Source organism: Erithacus rubecula (genome assembly GCF_903797595.1).
Source record: "Erithacus rubecula genome assembly, chromosome: 5".
NCBI lineage: Eukaryota > Metazoa > Chordata > Aves > Passeriformes > Muscicapidae > Erithacus > Erithacus rubecula.
In genome coordinates this window covers 11,191,097-11,217,866 of record NC_136687.1, presented here as the reverse complement: position 1 = coordinate 11,217,866, position 26,770 = coordinate 11,191,097, and the positions used below count along the sequence as shown (strand labels likewise).

At 40.5% G+C, this 26,770-nt stretch overlaps 1 protein-coding gene across 1 annotated transcript; it reads right to left on the bottom strand.

Moving 5' to 3' along the window:
• Positions 1 to 5,115: 5,115 nt before the first annotated feature.
• Positions 5,116 to 7,691, bottom strand: CYTL1 (cytokine like 1). Its single transcript, XM_079307256.1, has 4 exons — positions 7,530 to 7,691; positions 7,380 to 7,424; positions 5,873 to 6,001; positions 5,116 to 5,759 (listed from the first exon to the last, which is right to left on the bottom strand). Exons 1-4 carry the CDS (start codon positions 7,671 to 7,673, stop codon positions 5,676 to 5,678), a joined length of 402 nt encoding a protein of 133 aa, XP_079163382.1. The 5' UTR covers positions 7,674 to 7,691; the 3' UTR covers positions 5,116 to 5,675.
• Between the last annotated feature and the right edge of the window lie 19,079 nt (positions 7,692 to 26,770).

Here is a 26,770-nt window from a genome sequence, read left to right as displayed (position 1 = left end):
TTATTTATTTGTTCAGTGTCAGGAACATTCCAGGTATTGAAGCACGCTTGGCTATACTTGGAAATTGTTATAACAGTTCTGGGCACAGTTTTGACCTGGGGCAGATGTCACACACAAGTCTTCCAAACAAGTTTTGGATTTGCTCTAGGGGATGGCATTGACCAGAGACCACTGCCAAGGAGCAGCTTGGCTGCAGCCACTCTGATTAGGAAGGCAAGTGTTTACTAGTTAGGACAGGACAGCAAAAGGAGCAGCCATTGTATTTCATTATCCATTGTTTTCATTTGTCTGTTTTCTCCTAAACATTTTATTTTTTATGGAGCAGCAAAGACAACTTGTACTCTACCTTTTTATACTCATCTTAAAATTAAAAAAAAAAAGTGAAACATTGTCTCCAAATATTTGGAGATAGTTTTTAATTTGTAATCTACTGTTTTCATAGCAATACCAATAGATCTTTTTTTCTACACCTCTGATCAATGAGGGAAGATTGAAAATTTGATTTGTACAATAGGGAGAGGCAGAATTCTTTCAACTAGCACCTGTTGCAAAGAGAAGAAATAATCCAATCCCCAATTCTGTACTGAATAAATCTGAAAGCAAAGTGTTTAAATTTTGAGAGGGTAACTTTGGCTCCTGGTAAAACTTTTTAACAAAAAGTGTGTCTGGAATGGATTGATTTGACCTTCTGAGGGATTTCTAGATCAACTGTTTCACAAAGTCTTTCAGCCAATCAGAAAAGAACTGTGATATCCAGGCAAGTCTTGGGCTCAAGGGATGCAGTAGGAGATCTCAAGTTTCTTTCTTGTTCTATGACTTTGTTTTTTTCTTCTGTAAGATTTGAATGTTAATGAAGTAATGTAAATATATTTTTATCTATTGCAAAACACACTTGGAGAATTTTTTCTTTCCTCCACATCTGTTTGGCATCAAAATCCCCTTATCTGTCTAAACACATCCTCTTTATGGATCTGTAAATAAGAAACAAGATTTCAGGGTATATATCTACATAGTTATTTGCATTAGAAAGATAACTGTTTTGATAGGTTTTCTGTTTATTGGCATATTATTTGTGCCATGGTATATATTTACCCTATGCTGAGGAAACTTAGACTATGAAAAATCCCTTGATAATAAGATTATACCTTTCCCTGGACATTGTCTCTGAATTTTGACTTAGTTACCAAGAGCTCCCTTGCAGACTGCTTTGTTTGCTCTGGATGGCACAGGGTTCCTGGCCATAGCAAAAGAGAATTGTGAACCCAAAACATTGCACAAATAAAGTTGCTGGAGCTTGTCCATTGTAATTTTCACTTGCACTGCCATACACTCCAAAAATTTTTAATGTTTTAATGTGGATAAAAGTGTTGGTCCAAGTACAGTGGTTAAATGTTTGTAAGATAATGTTATTTACTAGACTTCAGCATTGTATCAAATTTTTGAAAAATCTAGGTCAGCATCCTTTTAAGGCAACCTATAAACACCACAAGCATTGGAAAGAGTGCAATGGACAAATGGGCACCCCCAAATCTGGTGTTTGGACAAACTAATGCTCTGCTCAAAATGTACAGCTTAAAAGATCAGATTCCTCCTCAATGATGCATTAATGCTTTTCCTTTCCTAAAAAAAAAAAAAAAAAAAAAAAAAAAAAAAAAAAAAAGGAAAAAAAAGAGAAAAATATATCCTAATATTGGTACCACTTCAATTACTAGCAAATCACATTCCATCCAGTGGAACCTCATCACCTTGAATGACCTAATGATTTGTTTGAAGTCTGCCATCCTTCCTGATTTCAGAAAACCCAGTGTATGCAGAGTTAAGTGATCAGAGTCCCTACTTAAGCCCATTGGACTGAAAAAAAAAGAGAAGGGAAAAGAGCTTATTCTGGTAAAATTGATCTATGAATTTTTGGCTAAATTGGAAATTGTTATTTTTTAATAGCTTTGCAAAGACAGTACCCAAGACCTTGGGATTTCATGTAACATAAGGGAGAGTTTGCAGTCCTAGGACAGGTCTTTAGTGAGGCTTCTTGCAGAGACAGAGAAGTCTGCAAAAGAAAACCTATTCCTGGAACTGGCTGCTCCTTCCAACAAACCTCCTTCAACAGGCAAGAAAACAGAACAGATGCTTTGTTTTTCTACAATTCTTCCCTAATCACTGTAAAAACTGAGTGCAGTTTCTTAATGATGTGCTTATAGTAGTATTCTGCAATAATGAGGCAAGATGCCAGTTGGCAAGTTACAACAAATATGTCCTGTTTAATCCCTCCACAGTCTCCCTCTTGGCCAGAGCCCTAATGAGTCTGGACTGCTGTGTTGCAGGAATAAATGCTCAGCTGCATGAATGGCTCTACTGCTCCTTATAGACCTGGTGACTTAAAAAGTTGGTAAACTTAATGTTGTACTGAAGGGGAGAGGTGGATGTTTTCTTGTCAAATGACAAGTGGATTATGTCTCTTCACCAGTGGGGTTTTTTTGCCCCTGGACTGTGAAAACTGGAAAAATACATTGTTCATAAGAAGGTTTCATCTAATCACAAATCTTATTAAGACAGTCTGAATGACAGGAGGACTGAAGGAGCATAGCTTTGGTCTCAGCATGCTTTCCATTAAAAATGTCATATGAGATGTAAAGAGAGTCCCAGCCTAAGCTATAAGGAATATACTTGCTGTAAAAGCACAACAAAGACCAGAAAAACGTGATTCTGGGAATAAAATATACAGCATCTGGAAATGGGGATAGGCTTTTAAAGTCCATTCAAGTATGTGCAGTTCCCCAAAGCACCAACTTGCTTTTTGCAGCTTTTGCAGAGCTAGGAGGTACCAGTGCAGAACAGAGCTGTTGGTAGCAGCCATGGTGAGTGTACTGCACAGTGTGTCCCTGTCAGTCACAAAACAGCTAAAGTTACTAACAAAAACAGTGCAAATAAAACAATAACTTCTATTCTGTCTCCAATTCCAAAGACTTCTTGCAGGATATTTTGTACTAAATAAATTAGGTTACACTTTCTTCACAGAAGTAATCAACCTGAAACAGGAGAAAATATATTTGGAAGATGGTTGAAGGAATGGGAATATCATGGGGGAAATGTGGAGTTAGGATCACGAGTTTCATCAAAATGTCAAGGGAAGGCTCTTTAGCCTCAGCAAAGAAAAAGAGGAATTTTGAGAAGATTCATGAGAAACCCCTCATCAAATACTCAGTTTCAGAGAGTGTGTGTCTCAGGGAAGGAAAGCAGCAGGGGCAGAAGTGTCACGGTTACCTGCACCAAGGAATGGTTCTAGGCACTGTGGTATGGGCTTCTGCAGGAGAGGAAACACACCTTCCTCTGAAGTTTGCTTCCCAAGTCACAATACAAGCCTTACAACAGGCCAGTGTTTAAAACCTGTGACATCTGGAGGTGGAAAAAACAGCCAAAAATTAGCAGCTTCTGCTGCCAATTTCCAAGCATGTGCACTGTCCAGTCCCTGGGTGAGCTTTGTAAGCACCATGGGGACCACACCACACTTTCATGGCTGGCTTTGGATAAAGATATGAAAAACAGAGGCTGTGATGTGGTTTTGGTGTATGGGATTGGATAGAATTTGATGTTACCCCAGCTCTGCTTGCTTCCCCAGGAGGGGTCTCAGTCCCTGGTTAGAGGGATCAAAAATTTGAACATGGAGTCTGACAGCAAATGGTTCAACTCTACCCATGTTTCTCCTTGATCTGCCAGTGCTTACATACTCCTTCTGTGGATACTAGGCTACCTGCCAGCATGCCAAAAGGTGCCCTTATTGCAGAATATGGCTCTTGTGGAAGGAGGTGACCATGGGCATGTCCAGGTGATGCAGAAAAATAGGTATTGGTGTCTCCAGAGTGTGTTGGGTCTTGTACAGAGGCTGTTGGCTTGGAGAAAAGGATTCTGAATGGCAAACTAAGCAATTATTTTCCTGACAATAGGACTATCTGAGCTGTTGCACATTTTTGAGTTCAGCCTGGGAGTAGATAAGATTGCTGAGTTCCTACTATCTCTACCAGATGCTCATAGAGACACTTGAATGAAACCACTGCGGGCAGAATGGCTCATCTAAAGGATTAGTAGGGTTAGTACACGAGAACTTAATCTTCAAGAGGGAATTACAAAACCTGATAGGCACATTCCTTGAATGTCCACTTAGAATTGAAACAAACTGGAAAGAAAAACACTTGTTTATTTCTTCCCCCTGTATCTCTCCTGGGGTCAGATTTTCCCACCCTTATTCTATGACTCAAAGGGACAGTAACATTTTCTATGGCTGAAATCAGACTAGTAGTTTCAACAAAACAAGATGATTCCATAATAAAAAAAAATAATATTTCCTGCCCATCCCCAAACACTTTTTGCTCTGAATTAATTTCATTATTCACTTATTTACATAACAGTTGACAAACATGTTGATTTGTACCATCAGGATGTCAAGGAGAGGAGCTGTGATTGTAAACACACAGTTATGGAGGATGGGACTTTTATAAAACATGATGAGAACACTGACCAAGGCACCAGGGCTGGCAGTGCTGTAGATGAACACTCAACAAATGCTACTCTGGGGAGAGAGAAATTACTTGCACTGGGGGAAGGAAGGGATTCTCTGAGGTAGCAGCAGCTATTTCCAAGAATATGGGGAAGTTACTTTCTATTCTTGGCACCAAAGAGCTGTTGGTTGTGAAGGTCTCATGTGTTTCATGTTCTGGAGATACCCATGACTATGGAACTACTTTCTGGAAGTTTTATTAATTCTGCTAGCTTAACTATATGTTATATGTATATGTTATGTGTCAAAAAACTGCCTTAAATTTTAATAACCTTTCTGAGCCACTGGCTCAGAATTTAAATTCTTACGACCCAGAAATACTATTAAAAACAAATCACTAATTTCAACAAATTATTAGTAGTGTAGAAAAATTTTGCTAGTGGAAACTTACACATTGTCAAATCATGCAGACACAACAGTTTCCATTGCTATGGAAACAAAGGTTATGCTGGGAAAAACAACTTCCAAGAGACTGTGAAAAGCAAGTTTATAAGAATGACACCTTTCAGCTTGGTCTTGAAAGACATATTGCAACACAAGCATCTTGGATTAGTAGATTGTTTTTATTTTGTTTTCCACAGAGACATGTTTCTTTCACCTCTATTCTCACAAATCTGACATCAAAAACTATCAAGATATATATATATATATTTATATGAGATATACAGGCAGAGAAATCTGCCAGTACAGCATTACTCTTCCTCTATCAAACATTCTAAGAAAAACAAATATAGTCCCTTCCATGCCCATCTAATACAAGAAAAACAGCTAAGTCAAGAGAGAATGTATATATGAGTCTAGCTATTCATAAAAGAGTAAAAATAAAAAATCTAGTTTCTGATGTTTAAACAAAACATACTTTATACATTTGGCTAAGCTGAAATATTGTACCTTGCCAGATGAAAAACTGCTCCCTAATGGTAGGTTCCCTAGCAGCTCACTAGGTATGCAAGGCATGCAATTCATTTCCTGCCAAGGCAGAGAAAAATGGGTAGGTCTGAGATTATATTGCTAGTGTGCTTGAAAAAGATCTTAGTTGTTAATGTTATAGACTGCATATACATATTTTGACTTTTGGTCTCCTTGAAACTTTCCCAGGTATAACTTTTGGGTTCACTGTCTTTTAGCTCTCAGTGATAGAATGTTCAATGGGAGGTGAAACAGGAATTTCCAGAGCATTACAGTCATCAGTGAGGAACACCAGGTCCTGGAGAAACAAAAAACAAAATGAAAACCAATAACAAAACAAACAAACAAAAAAAAAAGAGATAGAGAGAGAAAAAACAAAAGTTAAGTCCCTGTTGATGGATCTTGACCTACCCTTCTGCAGTAGGAGATCAAGATGGTGTACAGGCTCCGGGCTTTTTCCTTCAGCTCACTCACTTCAACCACTCTGTCACAGCCAGGGTAGGCCACAAAATCACGGAGTTTTGCCAACACACAGTAATTCTGCAAAGCATGCAAAAGGGGTCTGTGTCACCCTGCACAAACACAGGCTTATGCTCCTCGCCCACCACTTCCAAAATTCTTACAGCTGTGTGGGAACCTTGAATTCCTACCTCTATGTACATGTAGTCTATGCAACCTTTAGTCAGGCAAATTAATCATCAATATTTTATAGCAAAGATGTTTGGTGCAGAAAAAGTGCTTGGAAAATTGCATATATACAGTGTTAGTCTGCCATCTTATTTCTCACATGCTTTAGCAGGCAGCAGCACCAAATACAATCAAATCTGCTCCCATAGTATGTGGAGTATTCCACAGAATAGATGCTCTGTCTCACTTTTTAGAGAGCACCTGATTTAGCAGATGAATAGATTATCAAGATCTCACAGACTCGATTACTCTGTTCCTGTACAATAGAAGTCGTGACTACCAGTCCTGATTTTTTCAAAGTAGTTTTTACCTCAGACTTTGTGTTATCAAAATAAAACACAGACAGCATGAATTTCACAACATCCTTGTGAAGTGGGTAAATAAATACCTCAGCTTTTGCCTTAAAGCCAGGGAATCTGAGGCACTAGAATCACATTTCTTGGTCTTTGCCATGATGTGAGACACTGTCAGCTCTGGAATTGGGATCTAGAGCATCCTGAATTACAAGGCTTGATGTAGTTGCTTATGGAAAAATATGTCCAAAATTTGTTTTGTCTGATATTTTCCATTGTTTATATACTCTGTTGGACACTGGCAAAATAACAAGCAAAATGTATCACTGAAGAGCACTATGACACTAACTGTGTGTGCAGGTTATTTTTTCTTAGCTGAGAGACAACTATTGCATTGTTTTTTCTCAGTATCACACTTTTCTCAGTAACACACAGTGTCCTCAGGCACACTTTTTCTTTCTATATTCAATAAGTAGCTATTTAAAGGAGAAAAAGTTAGCAAGGTATTCCTGCATTTCTTTTTATTAAAATTAGATGCCAAAACCCACTCAGGATACAAAATGAAGTAGATTTATTAAGGAAAGAAAATTAATTCTACATTTCTTCTTTTGCACTATTATTCAGAGATTTTTACACTTATTTAACTTCTGAAAAGGCTCTGCCACAGTAAATAAATTGTGTGCATATGATGATAATTTAAAAATATTTATTTACTAATTTTAAAATTTTTAATCAAGCAAAATCTCAGTAAGTCCATAGGGATTTTAATAAGGTTCAGACTGAGATTTGCTTTTTTTCGGTCACTCATCTATCTAGTTAATTAAACTTTTAAAAATCCTTTTTAAATCCCTCTTCTGGGGTATAGAATTCAGAATTATTCTCACTTTTCACTAACTGCTTTTTCTGCACAGCAGTAGGAAAGGAGAGAGCAAACTCACGTGTATGTCCAAGTAGAGCCTGGGCAGCGTCTGCACACACGAGTCCTGCGGGAAAGAGGAAAGAGCCGTCGGGGTTTGTTCTGAGAGAAACCTGCCTCAAAAGTGGCAGCCTGCAGTGTCTGTGCAGGAGCAGCTTTTGGGTGGACTCACCACAGTTTTGGAGGTCTGCAGCTCCTTAAAGGACTCAGTGATTTCCTTGCTCAGGGACAGCACCCTGGAGTAGCACGTTGGAGGAGCTGAGCTGGTGAGCAGGGCAGCGGAGAGCAGAGAGATCAGGAGCAGCAGCATCTTCATGGTGGGGAGCTGGTCCAAAAGGGGAGGAAAGGAGGGAAAAAATCACTCCCCTGCTTAGGGAGGTGCTGCTCTCAATTAAATAGTCTCCTGCATGAGCAGGAGGAAATGTCTGGGGGTGGTCCGAGCAGAGCTTACTGCCGCCTCAAATTTCCTGCCAGCCTATGAGACAGAGCTGCAAAAGCTTTCCTGCCTGGAGCAGGGAAAGAGGGAATGAGGGTAACAAAAACAAGCACCACTGGCTCTTTTTATTGCAGAAGGAAAACAACCTACTGAGCATTTCATACAGCAGAAATATGTGTAAGAAAAAGCACAGGGTTCTCAGTGCCATAGGCCCGAATCCTGTATGTGCTTTGGCATCTCTTCTCTGAGATGTGGGACTACATAGGCTGCAGATAGAGAGAAATCCTCCCAAAATGCAAAGTTCCTCAGCACAGGAAGGACATGGACCTGTTGCACTGAGTCCAGAGGAGGCCATCAAGGTGATTAAAGGGATGGAGCAGCTCTCCTATGAGGAAAGGCTGACAGAACTGGGATTATTCTGCCTGGAGAAGAGAAAACATCAGGGTGACCTAACTGCAGCCTTCCAGTACTTAAAGGAAGCCTACAAGAAAGACAGACAGGAACATTTTACAAGGGCATGTAGTGACACATTGAGGGGGAATGGCTTCAAACTGAAAAAGAGTAGGTTTAGATTAGATAATAGGAAGAAATTATTTCCTGTGAGGTTGGTGAGGCACTGGAACAGGTTCTCTAAAATTTGTGGTTGCTCCCTCTGTGGAAATATTCAAGGCAGGGTTGGATTGTGCTCTGAGCACCCAACCTGGTCTAGTGAAAGGTGTCCCCATCCATGACAATTGGTTGGAACGAGATGATTTTTAAAGGTGCTTCCAAAACAAGCCATTCTATGATTCTATTATTCACAATTTGTCAATCAAAACAATAGTGTTTGTGATGGCTGCTTGGGGAAACACATGTATTTACATATTCATCGTCTCAAGCAAAGTGAATACATCTCTATATGGCTGTGATAAAAGTATTAAAATTATTTTGCTTTCTGAGTTGAATTTGTGATGCTTTGTTCATTTATTAGATGCCAGACGGAGCTGAGAAATCTGGATGCTGGGATGCAAGCCTGAAGCTGAACATATGTTGTTTTATATGTTAATTGTCCTGTAAAATAGAGGTACCCTTGAATGAAAAACTGGTTGTTTTGAAAACTATGCCACCCTCAAATTTTTAAATTCAGATTTTAGTAGGGTATTAACTGAAACAATAAAGCATCTGGTGAAGTACTGCAGTCCCCTGGCATTCCAGTGCACCAGGAAGATTCATCTGAAGGTGGGAAAACAAGTTTTGGAGAAAAAGATGTACTCTGTATGTTGTACTCAGAGAACTCTGAGTTAAATCCACCAAAGCACCTGGGGGGAATAGCAGAACAGGGCTGTACACTACTGTCATGTACTTTGCCTTCATAAAGAACAGCTGGTTCAGTAACATCATGTGCTCGTGAATGTTAAAATGGTGGATCCTTGGTGAGGAAAGAAAATTTGGGAGTCCTGGTGGTGGGAATTTTAGGACTGGCCTTGGATGCTGGATCCTATTTTCAGGAAGAGTTGCTCAGACAAGTCACTTAAGAGGCCAGAGGGAGAAAACAGGAGACCTTTTGAGAGGTCAAGCAGCCAGATCACAGATCTGAGCACAGCTACCTGTGCAGGTCCAAGGAAAGGATCCCACTGATTGTGAGTCTTGCTGGCAAAGAAACAGGCTCTTGATCACCAACTCATTGCTGTAGAGAATAGCTGAAGGTAGGACTGAAATATTATCCTTCTATCACATCCATGTTTGGCAAGCTGCTAAAACTTGCTCTGCCAGAGCAGCAGTTTTCTGAACAGCATGAATGGTCTCCCAGAACTAGAAGACAGCAACCCAGCTACTGCCAAGGATGACTTAGGGAAGCAAAGGCTGGATCCAGGCTTCACCAAAATATTAAATAAAAATAAAAACCATAAACAAGCAAACAAGATACCTCCAAAAACAACAACAAAAACAAAAAAAAAAAGCAGCTAAAAAACCAAAAGACCCCCCTCCACAAAAAAACCCAAGAAAACAAAACCAAAAAAACCCCAACAAACAAAACAAAACAATAAACCCCACCCCAAGTAGCTATTTTGTGAAGGGGAAAAAATTGCTGAGATAACTTGCTGTACGGTTTTTGCTCAGCTACCCTCAGAAACAGTAGGATTTTTTCCCCTGAAAAAACACAAAGTACTGGAGTTTAATTTCCTCACCCACATCTTTTCCCTGGGCCAGATTTACTTGCATAGTTGACTCTGACCCAAATGAGTGTTTTCCAATATCCAGTATCCATCAGCATTACTGCCCATCTCAGCATGCAGAATCTGCAATTCTGTTAAACAGAGACATACACTTTCTTCTCAGTTATTTCTATTTGTAGCTCATCAGCAAGATTATCCTTGATCTCTGAGTACATTCAATTTATGGTCCAGGTATGAGTAACTATTTTCTTTTTTTCCCTAAGAAGCTCGGTGGTGACTTCAGGAGAACTTGCAAGTGACACCCAGGCACTGGGAGTCCTTTCAGTCTAAGGCACCTGGCACAGCTGTGAACCAGATACAAGCTACCAAAGCCCTTGAAACTCCACAATCTTTACAGTGACTGTGTTCACCCAGTCACTTATGCAAAGCCAATTATTAATTCTGGTGCATTCCCTGCCTTGGGCAGAGGTCCTCAACAGGGAAACACAAGCTGCTCATCACAAAGGCTGAAGCCTCTTAGAGGCAATATTCAAAATGGGCATCCAAATAGAATTTAGAGCTACAGGAGGGGAAGGGAAAAGGGATTAAAACATATCATAGCCAAAACTCACCTAATGATTGCCCCTATGGAGAAGTAGCTATTTACAGCCCTTTCAGTCTGTGGGACAGTGCTCAGGCTGGCATTGGGAGGGAGCACAGCAGGACTCAGTCAGTGCCACCACACTTGTTATGGCCCTCATGCTGTGGATATCCCCAACACAGGCACATCTTTATCATGCCCTTCCATCCAGTGGGCATGGGACCTCGAGGGCTCAGGACCACTCTGACAGTTTTGCATTAACTCTTGAGGCTGATGGTGTCACTACATCTCTGAGAGCTCCTCACAGTGCATTTATTTATTCCTATATGAGGAATATTCCATAGCAAAAGCAGACACACAGGTGAGAAGAAACTTATAAGCCTACAATGACACAACTGTGTATATATTTTTGTAAAAACATTTTGACTATGTTGTCTTTTTGCTTCCAATTCAAAACTCAAACAATATTTTTCCAAAAGTCTAAGAACTCACTGTGCAGCCAGAAATTCTTCCCTTGTTTGAACACTCTACCAGAATGTCCACCAACTTTTGATAAAAGCCCTTGCAAGTTGCTGATTTCTTAATACTATAATCTCCCTGCTTAATGAAAATGTTTATTTTAAAATAGTTGAGGTCTGTCATGCGACACCTCATGAAATGAATTTCTGATTATATTGAAAAATAGGAAAGAAAAAACATAAAACCAGTAAAACAAAGAAAGCCCTGTGTATTTAAGCAGCACCTCAAAGCCCAAAGTGACTCAGCTGTTTGTCATGGTGAAGGTGTCACTTCTTGCTTCAGAACAGGGCTAAGCTCTTCTGCAAGCTTCCAGATCAGGACAAGACTTTTTGGAAAACCCTTGCCTCTTGGTTAAGGTCTTGTCTGTTTGTCATGTTTTTCCTTGCTGTGCGAAAACACACTTTGCTGAGTCCTCCTGTGAGCATCAGCTGAAATTTGCTGTGCATATTGTCCTGGGTCTGGGGGTGCTGCTGCACTGTGCTGATATTTCCTGGCACAGAGGGAAGCCTGATGTGGCAGCACTGTGGGCCTGCATTTGGAGCTGGGGTTAATCCATTGTGTTTTATTTTCTCTTCCATGACAGCAGTAAAGTTCTGCTGGTGATCTGTGTGGTTTGGCCGAGCTATGAGCAATGGGCAAGGCAGGCAGATGTCAGAGCAGGCTCTGGGCTGGTGCTGCAATGCCATTTCCCCATGATAATTAAGCAAAAGTCCTTTTTGCTTTCTCAGGCTTATTTTTTCTTCCCTGTTGTTGTTAGTTTTAAAAATTTACATATATATTGAGAAACTAATGTTATTGCTCAATAGTCTGTTCTTACATAAAACAGTTACAGAAGCAGGTAAAACCATCTGGGTCAGAAAAAGAAATTAGATGTTCAGAAATCTGTCAGTCTTGCTAGCACGAACCTGGCAATGGACATTTTCCCTAAAGAAAAACATATGGAAATGGGAAGTCGTGTGGTCCAGGACAGAGACAGGACAGCCCAGCAGAGCTGGGGAACAGGAATAATTTCCATGTGCTATTTCAGACCAGTGACCAAATCATTTGCACTATCTGTGCTGACCAGTCCTCTCTGCAGGCAGTGTCCAGCCCACCCCTGGAGCAGGACAGGGACTCAGGCAGCAGCATCCTGGCAGAGGATGGCAGAGCCCAGCACAGCTCAGAGATGTGCACACAGTATCTATCACTGCAGGGCAGGCATAGCCTGGCTCTGTCTTGGCTGCTGTCTCCATAATGGGGATAATGGTATTTCCCAGACACTGTGGGAACTCAGCCATCAGCACCAGGGAGACGGGAGATTATGTGGTTTAGCCTTGTCAGGGATACTCTTTTCAGTGACTGCAAGGCATATTGATTCAAGTAATGCAGGATTTAGAGGCTTAAGCCTTCACCGCCTTGCTAAGAAAAGGGCAATTTTAGCTTGGAGTAACTTGCAGACCTCTCCAGTGAAATAACAGTGGTGCTTTCAGCCTGGCTCCCTCTCTGGCCATGGGCACAGGCAGAGCTGCCTTGTCCCAGTAACACACAAGTGCCTTGTCTGGACCCTGCCTGGGCTTTGACACCACTCCTGTGTGTGTTACACAAGGCAATACCATTCTTTATTAACACTGCAGTCAGGGGTACAATAGCAGGGTTTCAAGAAAGGAGTCTTGTTCAGGTTTAGAGCAGCAGTATTTCCAGTGATTCACTGCTGTGCCTTGCTTTCCATCCTCTCCCTCTTTCATACATGCAGATGTGGCAGATAGCTCCAGGTCTTATCATGGCTGGTCAGCTTCCCACCCTCCCTGATTACCCTCGTGATGAAAAATTATGTCAGCCACCAAGGAGTGCACTGGAGGTGATATAAATAATTGCATTCATCTATTAGATTTGTCCCTGATATAAGCCCTCTAGGGAAATACTGAAAAATGCAAGGTCTAAGCTCTCAGCTGATCCTCCAAGGAGCTCTTGTCTACACTGGGGTTAAAACACAAGGAGATGAGGGACTGTATTTTTTAGGACTGGTATTCCAGCACCTTTCAGAAGAATTATGTCACTGAAAAAAAAAATAGATGGGACTGAAAATGCAGCTCTGTATAACAATCCAAACCAAGCCAAACAAGGATCCAAAGAGACTTTGCTGAACTACTGCCTACACAAGAGTTTTCAGCAGCTGCCTTGCATGCTAGCAGGCACAGTTTTCTACTTATTCTTGCCTAGAAAACTTCAAATGTCATCGTTTATGTTGTTGTGTATTCCTAGATACAAATAACAGTACTTCCAGCAACTGCAAGGTAACATAAATTCTCATCTAAACTGGCTGAGATGGTAAAGTACAAGTCTATACAATACATCATGTATTCCTAGCTCTGCTTTCTTCCTGTACACTGCTTTCTGAGTTCTATAACTAAGCACATTGGAAGAAATTCTGCCATCTCTGAAATCAGTAACACACATCACAGGCTCCTGCAGATCCACATTCTCACTTTAGATTAAAACTTGTATTCAGTTCACTGGACTTAGTAGCACAAAAGCCCTGAAGCCAAAGTAAGAGTAAATCAGTGACATTATTTTTTGTTTCTCACAGAGTACTACCTTTGGAGTCCTGTGAGTTGGTGACACAACACAGATTCAGAGCTTTGTCAGTGCCTTGAAGCCAAGTTATATGACAAATACCTTGTACAGATAAAATATTTTTCTAAGGAATAAAAATGTGTAAAATACCTGGGCATAACTGAGGATCTACTCTACTTTGTAATATCCAGAAGTGATGAAAATGAGTTCTCTTTGAACATTAGTTCTCTTTGAAAAAATCCATAAACTTAGTAATTGTATTTTTGTTCTGTCAGCTTGCCTTGAAACAAAGAAAAAATAAATACCACATAATGTCAGAAACCATGTTAACAACAGACTGTGTTTCAGATCTAATTGCACCTAAACCTGAACAACTTTTCTGTTTTAAATTCTTTTGATAAAAATAAAACAGAAGAAGGATCTCCTTCTGCTTCTGAATCACATGTTACACGTGTTCCTAGATGACTAGGAGTCCCTAAAAGTGTGATTTTAGTTTGGTTTTGTATAAGTTGGATGACTAAGGAAAGAATGGGTGGCAGATACATGGAGTGTAGCTGCATACATACAGGGTATAGTTTGCTAGGAGAATCAGACTGTAGCTTGTGGTGGGTCTTGCCTATACCCAGAGGTTGCCCTGTGATCCTCACAGTAGTTTTGGGGACATTTGCAAGGATGAGGTGCTGAACAGAGCCCTGCTGCCTGCAGGGTTGGTTCTCAGGCAGCTCCCAGAGAGTGCCAGCACTGGGTTAGCCCAGCAGTGCATGGGGAGCCCAGGGCAGCAGGTGCCAGCCCAGGGATGGCTCGTGGCCACCTGGGGAAAGGCATGGCCAAGGCTGGCTGGGGCTTTCCTCAGCAGAAGAGTGACTACTTACTCTCACAGTTTTATAAAAGTTCAATTTATGGTTATTCCGGAAAGAAACATGAAATAGTGACACAAAAGTGAGACAACATTACAGCTGGGTAAAGTAGTGAGGAAAGCACTGAGGAATGGCACAGAGAGAAATATTTTGAGTGAAGAATCACTCCATTTGGAGCATTATATCTTTCACGTGTAGAACCAGCCAAGGTCTTAAACATCTACACTTTTAATTCTGGACCATTAAGCTAATTTCCATTGGAAGAATAATCAATTTAACAATTATTTTCCTCCTTTCTATTTGGCTGCAGCTTTTCTTGTTTGGTTTTGTTTTGTTTGTTTGATGTTTTGGAAGGGTTGTGGCTGGGGAAGAGAGAACTTGGCTTGATTTAAGATGCAAATGCAATTCTATCAATCTTCCCCTCTGCTAATGGTCTGCCTGGGCATTTTAAGGGCATATAGTGAAAAGGAAACTGTGACTGCTAAAGAAAAGCTACCCCCTGCTGTTCCTGTTCATATTTATTTCACAATCAGCCCATTGAAATGGTGTGATTCACACTCTGATGCTGTCGCTGTCTAGATGGCAAAGTCACTGGAGAATTTAAAGAAGTTTCCCAAGCTGAAAACTAGGCAAACTGCATTTGGGCAAAAAGCAATCTTATCAGCAGCAAGTTAGTTACATGGCTGCAGTGATCTCTCTTGCTGAGAGCTGAGGCTACCCTTGCAAATGAGAAGCTCTCTTGAAGTAGGGGCTGTCTTCAAAAAACTGAGAACTGTTGCTTTTGAAATGTAAAGTTTCCTTCTGATATACATATATATAGAGTGCACAAGAGTAAAGTCACGCTAAAGTCTGCAGGGACAATTTAAATGTTCTTTGTTAAAACATTGTTTCTCAAGTAAGTAGCCAAAAAGGGTAAAAGCATGTGTGAGTGCACAAGAGGGAAAGAGGCTTCCCAATTCCCCAGTAATCTTGAATAAATACTAAAGGAAAACCCTGTCTGTTTATCTTAAATTATCCACACTTAATGTAGTCATACCTTGTAACCAAGCAGCTTGTGTGAAATAATGACTTCCTGGTAGCACAAAGAAACACAGCTAAAGTTTTAACTTTAATATATTAATCATGATCTATCTTTGTGGCAAGCATTACCATATACCCGTCCACAGACCTAATGTAAACATTTAGGAGTCTGTCTCAACATAAATGAACAGAAATAAAAACAGATAGATAGAGACTGGATTAATGGAAATAATAAAATCCAATAACACTTTATGTTTGCCTATGAGATTACACATAAAATTTCTGCTGTAGTGAAAGAACTCATTATATGATGATGGAGGATGCAAAAAAAAAAAGAAAAAGTGCTAAGTTAATTACTACATACTTGCTCATTAATCATGGGATAAATATTAGCCACTAGTTAGAATTGCCATGAAATAGGTGAGTTTAATCTTAGGATGTGTCAGAGGAGTTACAGCCAGCAGGGACAAGGAGATATTGGTGCTGGTATAAAAGCAGGAATCTGCTCCTCTGGCATATTGGCCACTCTTGGCCACCCATAGCTGTGGAGGATGAATTCAGACTGCATGGGGTGCAGAAGGAAACAGAATATTCAGTGTATGGGGAGGCTGGGACAACGTGTGCATATTTCCCTTCTAGCTCTCTTTCCTTACCACTCCAGTTACTTTTCCAACAACTGGGTGCCCTGCTCTCCTGCCAAAGCCAGCTCCCAGCTGTGTGCCCAGGGCACTCCAGACCCATCACAGCCTTGCTCACAATCCATTTTCCCATGGCTGCTGCTGGGAAACTCTGCAGTAGGGGATAGAAAGGGAGATGTTCCTGTAGACCACTGTGACATCCATCCCAGGCTCTCAAGGTCAGGCACACTGAGACTGCAGAGCCCAGGCAAAGCCTGTGTGCCCAGCCCTTTGTATGGGGCTCTGCCTTGGGGCTGACCAGCAGCTATCAGTTTGACTGAGGTGAGAATTGAAGCTGCAGAGGCACAGGACAAGGCTCTGTGGCTTTCTAGGGAAGAGCTCACAGCTGCCTGAAGTAAAGGCTGGAGGCCCTGGAGTCCAGCCCACAGAAGGATGTGACAATGCACTGGCCAGAGAAGGACAGTGCTCCCACCTGGTCTGAATGAGCTTTGAACTGCTGTGCCAGCAGCACTGTGCAGCTACACAGCTCTCAGAAAGGCTGGTTCTGCCCCTGGGGAACATGAAAAGCACATGTACAGCAGCAAAGCAGCTGCTACACACAGAACATCAACCTGTTTTATTCATTAAATGTATGCTAACAAAAAAGATTGGCATCAACTCTGTTCACATCAAAAACACAACAGTTCCAATTCTTCCTATTGCATAATTTAGGTACATGAGCTTCTGCAATAAACAGGCAGAGAATGATTGCATTGTCCACAGCATTGTCTCTCTGACACCAAAGAGAAATGAAGCAAATGGACTCAAAGAAACCAAACACATTCAGGAAAATATCAAAGTGATCAAAGCAGACTCTTTGATTCTGCTTTACACATACTTTTCAAAGAAGTGTTACATTTCCAAACACACTCTGTCCCTTCTTGATGCCAATAAACCAGCTCTGTTTAGCTTCATGCTTTGATAGGGGTAGGAACAAAAAAAATCTTTAGTGAGTTGCATTTTCTAAGCCTTTCTATGAAGTTTTGAACTTGCTAGGAAAAGGCTAAATGTATTTGTTGTTCTTTGAGGAAGCTGGGCCTTCATTGAGGGAGATGTGGTGTCTGGCCTGAGTAGCCCTACGGACAAATCAGCATTTGCAAGCACAAGGAAAAGCTCTGAGCAGATTTTTTGTTCATCTGTGTTTAATACACCTCTTTGTTAGCAGACCAAGCCTCAGGGAAAAAATGCAACTTTCAAAGCATGTAAGAGCATTTTGGGAAAGGTGCCTGACCATAGTCCTTTTATAGTGGAAAATATTATTTTTATGCATCTCCCATTATTTTCCCAAAGACATAGACAAGGTTTCAAGGCACCTGATCTAAATGCACTGAAGGAAAATATTATTTTTTTATGTTATCATTTGACCATTAATGATGTCAAGCATGAAGCTTTTTTCATACCCTGGCAGGATGTACTCCATTTATGTCTTTGTAAAATCAAATTTTCTCTCTGTGCTGCAGTGACTGTGAAGCCCAAGCTGCCCCAGGGAGGTATTTTGTTTAGCTGTGCAGACACATTCCTCCAGGAAATATTGAAGCCAAACCACACACACACACACACACACACATATACACAGGCCCTCTATTAGAAGAATTCAAAGCTTGAAGAGAAAACAAACCAGTACTGGGTCTGGAATCTGAACTTCAGTGCATGTTGAATTGTGTTTTCACATCCTTTGTATTTACCAGCTGGGCTGTGGACCAATACAGGCATTTTCTGAACACAGGGAGCACTGTCCAATGACATCCCTATGTCCTCTGGCCATGTTAGAGTGAAAAAAAAACAAACAGCATGGAGAAAATATTTGCATATCCAGCAATTACTTGTTTCTGCCATGTGTGAGACACACATGGAGAGTGAAATTGTTGTCATCAGTCAGTTTGCTCCAGTGTGTGGCGCTGTAGGAGAGTCACACAAGTCAGGAGGAAAGAGAAGTCATACATGTATGATTACTCTTTCATGCATTCCTTTCTTTCCACTCACTCAAGGCAGAGCTATGAGAAAAAACAAGTTTTATTTTATTCTTGGATGGAGCCCGATGCTGGCATCCACTTTGGCAGCTGGTGTCAGGAACAGGACAACTGATACAGAAACTTGATTAAAACTATCAGAGTCTGACCCTTGCTCAGGACTTGGCTTCAGCCCTGAAACAGAGCTGCTGTTAGCCCAGAGCCTCTCTGAACTTGTATTATATTCTAGTGCTTTATTTACACATTCCTCTCTCTCTCTCTCTCTCTCTCTTTCTTTCTCTCTGTCTCTCTCACACACACACACACACAAACATACCCTTTATTCATTGAACTTTTATTTATCAAGATTTTAATTTATTTAAATTTTTTGTAGTTTCTGATCACAGGAATTAAAGACACCAGGGATTTGTTGCCTGCTTGTATTTGGTTCAGATGAGCAAACATGAGGACAAACCATGAGATATAATTGTCCTTCCAGACCCAGTGATAGGGGTCTGCTCCCCAGGCAAAGTCCCTGAGGATCACAGCCCCTCATGGCAGTGAGTTCAAGAACTCTCTTTCTTGGGGCTCTCTCCATTACCAGTTTCTCCAAGTGGAGCAGAAGAAGAGCTAAAAAAGTTCATGGTCCTGTCCTAGGTGAGCAAAGGCCAAGAGGTGCCAGCATTTGATGCTGCAGTGATACAGAAAATGACTCAACCCATGGTGAAAACATGACAAGCTCTGCAAGGGATGTTGCAGCTTGTTTTACCAAAAGTCACTGCTAGGTAGGGATAAGGTTTTGATAAGTGTTTTGGGCAGTGTTGAACACACCATCATTTATTAGCAAATGAGTTTATTAGAATTCTATTAGTAATTAGAAAGCAGATACTTAAAAACTAGAACAAGAATAATGTAAATTAGGGTATTTCCCCTTCAGATTATTCTGGTGCTTAAGCTAACATAAAACAGTAGATGTGACAAATATATTCTTAGAAGAAATACAAAATAATTTTGGGTTAGACTGCTGATGTTGAGGGATTCTTGCTACAGAATTGGTGTATAAATTACTTGAATTTCCAGTGCAATTCCTGAAAAACCTTCAGCTGTGTTAGAGACCAGAATCAGATGCAGACATTTTTTTCAAAGAGAGCACTGATTAAAAGATGATGGTGTTCTTCTTGGGGTAAAATTCAAGGTTCATAGCCTGCTGGTGAATTCAGTAAGGGCACCATTTGACTTGAAACTGTGTGCATGTGTGTGCCAAGAGCATAAGAAACACCCAGAAAAAGTCATGGACAAATACTTGTGCACAGCTACATTCTCAAGTGGGAGATGCTTAGGTGGAGTCTATGCTGAAGGTTTTAATGCATAATGCAGAGTCTTCTCTAATAAATTATGTGGCCATTGGTCCTTCTGAAGTATAGATGCCTTAGGGACTGTGAAATTTTTGTGCTTTTTTTTGTTTACGCATGCTTTTTTATTTTAATTCCCTTTGTCTTTTGGCTCACAGCCTTCAGTGAGGGAATGAAATCTACTCTTGGTGCAACTGGAAGATATCTGAAGCACAGAATAAGAAGACACTAGATGTCATTATCCACTACACTGCTGAGGGCTGGAGACTAATTTCCAGATGACATATGTTATTAGCACTGCTGTATGGATTACAGCTTAGGGGGCAAAGCCATAGATCAAGACTCCCACTGAGCTAGAAGCTGTGTAAACATGTGGTGAAAAGATGATCTCTGGGTCACAGAACTTTGCTGTAACCTCTGCACACTTCTCTGTTTAACCTACTGCTGTTTCTCTCTGCAGGTTGTTTCCTTACAGTCCATTAATAATAATGTATTTGCTTTTCTGGCAGTTGCATGCCTGCTTAGCATTTGTTTCATGAAATCAATAAATTAAAAATGTCTGTGTTAATATGGTGGATTTCTCACTGTTGTGTCTACTGGCATCATTCCTTCTGAATCATTCCTTCTTGAGACAGCACACTGAGAAGGTACTCAGATTTCCTTCCAAGAGGACATTCATACATCTGAAAATGTCTGTAACTGGTTTGGGAATTTTGTGTATATGGGATTTTCAGACTGGCCAGTTCTTCCTCCGACAGTTCTCCCTAGAAGTAGAAATGATGCTTTTGGAGTTTATTTCATCTGGCAACATTTAGGATGAATAGCACATTGACTGTGTCAGTCTTCCTAAACAGTTTATTCTCTTTGGGTTTAAACCCAAAAAACAAACTCTTCCTTTGTGCTATCTCTTCAGTATCTGGTCCAGAGAACATAGAGCTTTCACAGCACCAAGAGCTGCTCCTGCCTGTGTGCTCAGTTTCAGAAGGTCTCAGTCAATTCCTCTCTTAATGTCCATGGTTCTCTAATGGAGGCTCATTTGGCACTGGGCAGACGAGTCCAGTGCCAGACACTGGACTGTGTGTGCCACATGCTTAAGAGTTGTGGTTTTTTTCGTGGTGCCATCAATCTTGATGACACTGAGGACTGAAAATGAAATACTGTGAGCTGGTGTCTTGCTGAAAGTGAGGATGAAAACCCTGAGGGCATGGGGGAGAGGGAAGAGCACAGAATGAACCATGGAGCAGCAATCATTCTGGTAAATAACCAGTGAGTTCTGCACTGAATAAAGTGAGCAAACACAAGTTCTGTGGTCAAGCAAGCATGAGCTGTGTGTTTAATACTGCCTAAAGAGAATTTCTGGTCTTTTGACAAGAAAGTAAATGTTTTCACAAAAATACAGGAAGAAAACACACACTCAGATGTGTTTCAAACATACACAATGCCACTGGCTTGGAATGTATCTATTGAGTAACTGAACATACCACATCTTTTTAGGTAGCATGTAAATCAAAGCCAAAAAATAAATTCATTGATTGTTTCATCATATTTTGCTCTGATTTTACAATTTTGCCTCCTTTCCTTTCCTGTGTAATATTCAATTTCAAAAGCAGCTTTTAAAGCACCTTTAATAATTGGTTTACTGAGTGCTTCAGTAACTACTCACACCTAGAGTCCACACACTAGGATGGATATTGCTGGACACTCATTTTTCCCTTGATCAGTGCAGTGTAGGAAGTGTACTCTGACTGCACATACTGCCTTCTATGAAGTCCTGTAGTACTCTTCTTAAGAAAATGGGATACTTTCTGGTCTATTAATTTTCAGTGATCAAATGAAACCAAATTGCTTTGAGGCCATCAAGAGTACATATTTGCTCCCAAACTGCTGCCATGCCCATGGGTCATAGCAGATCAGCACCAGCTGGGGTGATTGGCTCCTTGCACTCTTGCTGTTTCCCCATTCCTGTGAGATGACTCAGATGGGAACTGCCTGGATTTCTGCAAAATCCTCATTAGTGAGCACACTCTCAAATACTTCTTCCTGGAACAAGCTCCAGTGCCCTGTGTGAGAAAAGGTCACTTTTGGGCTCATAGCAGGCACAGTTAATATCAACAAACTTCACCACCAACACAATTTTGTACCCACTATTTCCCTTCTGTGTTTTTATCCCCCTCCAAGGGCTGTGGTCACTGTATTGAAGATTCCTGTAATTGTAGCAATAAGGCACAGCAGGCTCCTCTCAATCAACAGCAGCAGTGTCACAGCAAGGAACAGTAACACATTTCCCTCCAAGCAAGCACACTGACTTCATTCAGGCACACAAATGTGCTCCAAATCCCAAATCACCATCTCCCAGCCCAGCAAGACAAAGGCTACAAACTGAGTTGAAACAAAACAGATAAGCAAGATAAAAAATTTTTCTTCCTGCAGAAAAATAACCCAAATATTTGCCTACCTACAGGAGCTTCTGTTCCTTCCCACAGTTTTGCTGCAGTTTCTTCTCTCCAGACTGAGGGGTAAAGCCCTTTGCAGGGTAAATATCAAATTTCTTTGACCTGCAAACTTCTCATGGTTTTCAGGAGATGTGAAGAGACTCCTACTTTTGGGAACTGTGATACCAAATTTTTACAAGCTGCCTTCAGTGATGTTACTCAGATTTTGGCCTCAGAGTAATGGAAGCAGGAGCCGTGTTTTCTTCAGCTTCTTTAATTTCCAGTTCACCATTTGCATCTCTACTTTAGGATAATTTCGTTTTTGAAGATGCAATGGAAAATGCACACACAGGAAGAAGAATGGATGTGGCAGGTGGCAGTGGCTGCTGAGCATCCATGTTTGTAACTTTCTACTCATGAGAGACAAACACCTTTATATGCACGTAAGAAAAAGATCCTTCTGGAAGGTAGATTCATTTTTAAGGTTCTTACAGAAATTATAATTGTCTATAAATGTCATGGTTCCCACAAATATACTCTAAAGCTAATTTTAAACATCCTTAAAGGGAGGTAAAACCATAAAACTCATATAAAAATCACATATTACATTGTGTCACCAGTTGTAGAAAATGTTGTGTATTTCTTACTATAGTGCTTCCTCTCTCCATTTTCTTTCATGAAGGAGTTCAGGAAGATAAAAAAGATTTCTGGAAAGATATAAAATAAACAAGCTTGAAGGGTGAAGAGCACTGAAGGTTACAGTAGATCTGAAAAGTCTTAAAATCTAGACCAAGTTGTCATAAGTCTCACTTCTGTATCAGGACAGGAGAAATTGGATTCACATTTAGTGTTGGTTGTCTTTTTTCCTCTTTTTTTCCCTGAGTGATTGTGTCCTGAAAAGCCAGAAAAAAATATCAGAGATATAAAATGACCCTTTAATAGATCTACTCTTATTGAAAAGCTTCATTATTTTTTAATGATTAAAGTATTTTAAAGACATTAAAAATGCTGACATTAAGATATTTTAAAAACTTAATTTTACTGTAAATTTAACCTTTGACAGAAGTTTATTTCCTGAATTTAATTATTTAGATCACACAGATTTTTCAGAGGAAAGCTATAATATTGGAATAAAATAGACATGCAGAAAAATAAGAAATTTCTTCACAGTGTAAGGACTTACAACAGCATCAAATCAATGGCATTTACAGAGCTGCATTTACTTGGAATCCTAGAAAGACCCAGAGAACATGAGGAGAGCAAATTTTCCCCTTCTGTGCTGACTAGTCTGTGTAGAAAGAGCTCCTTCCCCTTCCTAACCAAGCATGACTGCACCAAACTGGGTGTCAAATTGTACCTTAACAAGAAAAACCTGCAGTTGTGAATGCACATTCTCCTGCAGGATTCCCCCTGGGAGCCAAACTCATTTCTCAGAGCTGACTGGCTCCCAGGGACAGCTGATGTGTCTGGCAGTGTCTGCTCATTACCTGCACCCAGGCACAGTCTTGGGGACTTTCAGGAGGCTGCCTCTCCTGGTACTTTTACACATTTTCCTGTTTGAATCATTGTTTGAATGTAAATTGAGATAAACTGGAGTGTAACATGGAACTAAATGCTCTTGTGACTGTACATAACAAGAGATGTTTATTCACCACTCTTTTTTCCTTAAGATGCATTTTCAGATTTTTTCTTTTCTTTTTTTTTTTTTTTTTTTTTTTTTTTTTTTTTTTTTTTTTTTTTTTTGAGACAAAGCAAAGAAAAAACCAGGTAAACTCTGCAATTGTGCTCTAATGTTAAGTTGCTTCATGTTCATGATAATGGTAGAAACTTTGAGGGGGGATTGGAAAGGGAGGAGGGAGGCAAAAAAATAATGAACTGGAGCTATATAATTTAGAGCCTGGAGATATCATCTGTATCTGTATTAGCAATCAGTCCAGTGCTGTTGGACTGACCTAGAGTGGGAAAGAGCTGGTGAGGCTGTAATATCCATACTGGGAGTGTGTTTTGAGGGTTCACTTGGATGAGCTCTCTTCTGGAGCTGAGGGCTGAATGCCCAGCACCATCAGGGTATTTAGGGTGCCTCCTGCAAGCAATCCAGGAATCTGCCCCCCAAAGGAATCCAGAGTTGGGTTGACTCAGCTGTGAGGTTTGCTTGAAAAGTGTCAATTTTGCACTCATGTGTCAAACAAAACCAGCAATGGCAATGTAGCCAGTGCTGGGGACAAAAATGCAGCTGGTGACAGTGCTAGGGACACGTTTGTTCAGGGCATCTCTGCAGTAGTTTCACTTGAGGGAAACCCTAGAGCTAAACTTTATTAGTCTCATTTTTTCATTGAACTAATGCATGACTGGGGGGCAAAGGAGCTTAGTGGGTTCACACAAATATATTTTAGAGAGATTGGCAATGACATTGGCCCTATAACAAGGTTCTGACAGAGAGATGAGCTCTTATGTTAATTGAATATGATTCCAGTAAATGCAAAAGCAATGAGCAGCAAAATGCTTTCCCATGCTTATGTGTGACCAAAGGTAAATTACAAGGTGTCAGATACATAATTCCTGTTATTTCTCATAAGGTGCAATTACATAGCTTTAACTTTCCAAAGCCATGTATTTCTCAGGCACCACTGAGCCCCACTTGCATAGCACACTTAAGCTTATCCCTCCTCCTTTGTCTCTTCCACCATCCTATTGCACAGATTACAGTCTTGGATGCATATACCGAATGTACATGCAGTAAATCCCTTTATGAGAGAAGGACAGAGAGAGATGTGATTATATCTGAAGAAGTGCAAAGCAAACAAACAGAGGAAAATATCTTTCTTTGGGCTATAGTGTTGTTCTTTAGCTTTTTGTCCTGAATATGATCAGCAAGTATTTATTTTCTATGCTCTAACCAATTAAGGCAGTGCAATATAATAAAATTACTGATTTCTAGAAAATTTATAAAATCTTGGATTCTCATTTATCTTTTTCAGCACATGACAACCTTTAAATTTTGTTCATTTGCTCTGAATACATCATGGTTTCCTCAACTTGCATGGTTTTATCTTGTGAATTCAGCAGAGGACTTCAGTTTTCAAATAAAAAGCTTAAATTTTCCTATCTCTGAGATAATAGTACACATCTTGAGCAGCTTTAGATTTTTATGCCCAAATTAAAATAAAAAACAAAAAACCAAAATGAGGTGTAGCTACACTCCTGAAAAGAAAAGAAACAAGGGAGCTGTAAGTCACCCTGACACGACTATTTAAGCGTTTTGCCTTAATAGCCCAAATGTAATAGCTCTAAAAGAGCAGCCTCTTAACTGTTCTTCAAAGTAGGGCTCTTCATCACTTGAGCTACTTTATGAGTTCTTGAAAGACACACTGCAGGCTAGGAAAGATTGGGAAGTCTATAATTTTACATCAATCAATGCTGCTGATAAATTACTAGTCACAAGGAAGGACGTGACAAAACACAATAGGACAAGTTATTAATGGAGTATCCCCAGTGCTCCAGATACAGCTGTATTACATGAAGAGAGGAAGGGAAAAATCGTTAAGCAATAAAGCTTATTAAACAGCTAAGACTGAGGGGAACATAAACCACACAGGGCTGTACAGGCTGTGAAAGAGAATGGCAGAGCTATTACAGGGCAGGGTAATGGCAGCACTGCAGAGCAGCAGAGCAGGCTGCCCAGGGAGCACAGACCCAGCTGCTCCCCTCTGGAACACCTGCCTGGGGAGGGACAGGAGGCATGCTGAGGGCTGCAACCAGTTTGTCTCTCTGAAGAAAGGAAAGGAACTCCAGACATTTTCACTTCCTGAAGCTGCAAGAAGTCTGCTGTGGCAAATATACTTTTTACATGAAAACACCTGGTGGAAAGACAAAGAAGGGTGTAGTGGTCACAGACCATGGGCAGCAGACTGGAACATGGGGATCTCAAGTCACAGTTTCATGCCCAAGCTGAATGTGCTCCAGTACATGATGTTGCAGTAAGTAGATCAGAACAATGTCCTGTGCTCTCTCAAGTCTTTTGTCCTATACCTGTTTGGACAACCTCAGAAGGCACAGAAACCAAGGGCTGTGACCAACACCAATACAGGCAGATGTTTTGTCTATGCTTCCTGTCCATGTTCCTGCATGCAGTAAAGACCAAAATCTTGACTTTTTTGTTATACTTTTTTTCTCTTACGTCACTTAACTCTGCTCCATCACAGCTGTTTCAGACCAAAGTATTGCCAGGGATCTTAAGAGGACAGCCACACATAATCCTGCAGAGAGATGGCACCAAGTTTCTCACATTCCAGCTGTACAATTGGGGTTTGCTTTTGCACACCCTGGACTTCAAAACTTCAGCCATACCAAGGAAGGCACTTAGGAAAAATCTTACACAAGTTTTTCATGCTATTTCTGTGCTGAGGGAAATAAATAATGCATACCACGTTGAATCACACAGAAAACAGGTAAAATCTGCAAAGGAACAAAATGCTCTCTATTTTGAAGTGATTTCTGCTATATACTGCAGTGAAAATTGCTTAGGATTTATGAATCTGAGATTCAGTGCACCAGTGTCAAATTACAGGATGGCCATAATGGACCTGATCAGGCTGTGACTGAAGCCAATTGCAAAACCACAACTCAATAGTGATATGTCCAAACTGGGGCCAGCATTTTCAGACTGGAATTATTTTTGATCTTAGATTCCAGTAACAATTTTCTTTTCACTCCTTGAATAGGCACAGGAAGCTGACTTCCTTTCTGTAGACAATCAGCTTCTGATGGACTCTTGGCTTGGGGACTCTTGAGATCCAATGCTGGAATGGTGTTTGCTGTGCAAGTAAGAAATTTAATCTTATTTGATCAAGTGGCTGGCACCCCAGTAGTGTACAGACAAAGT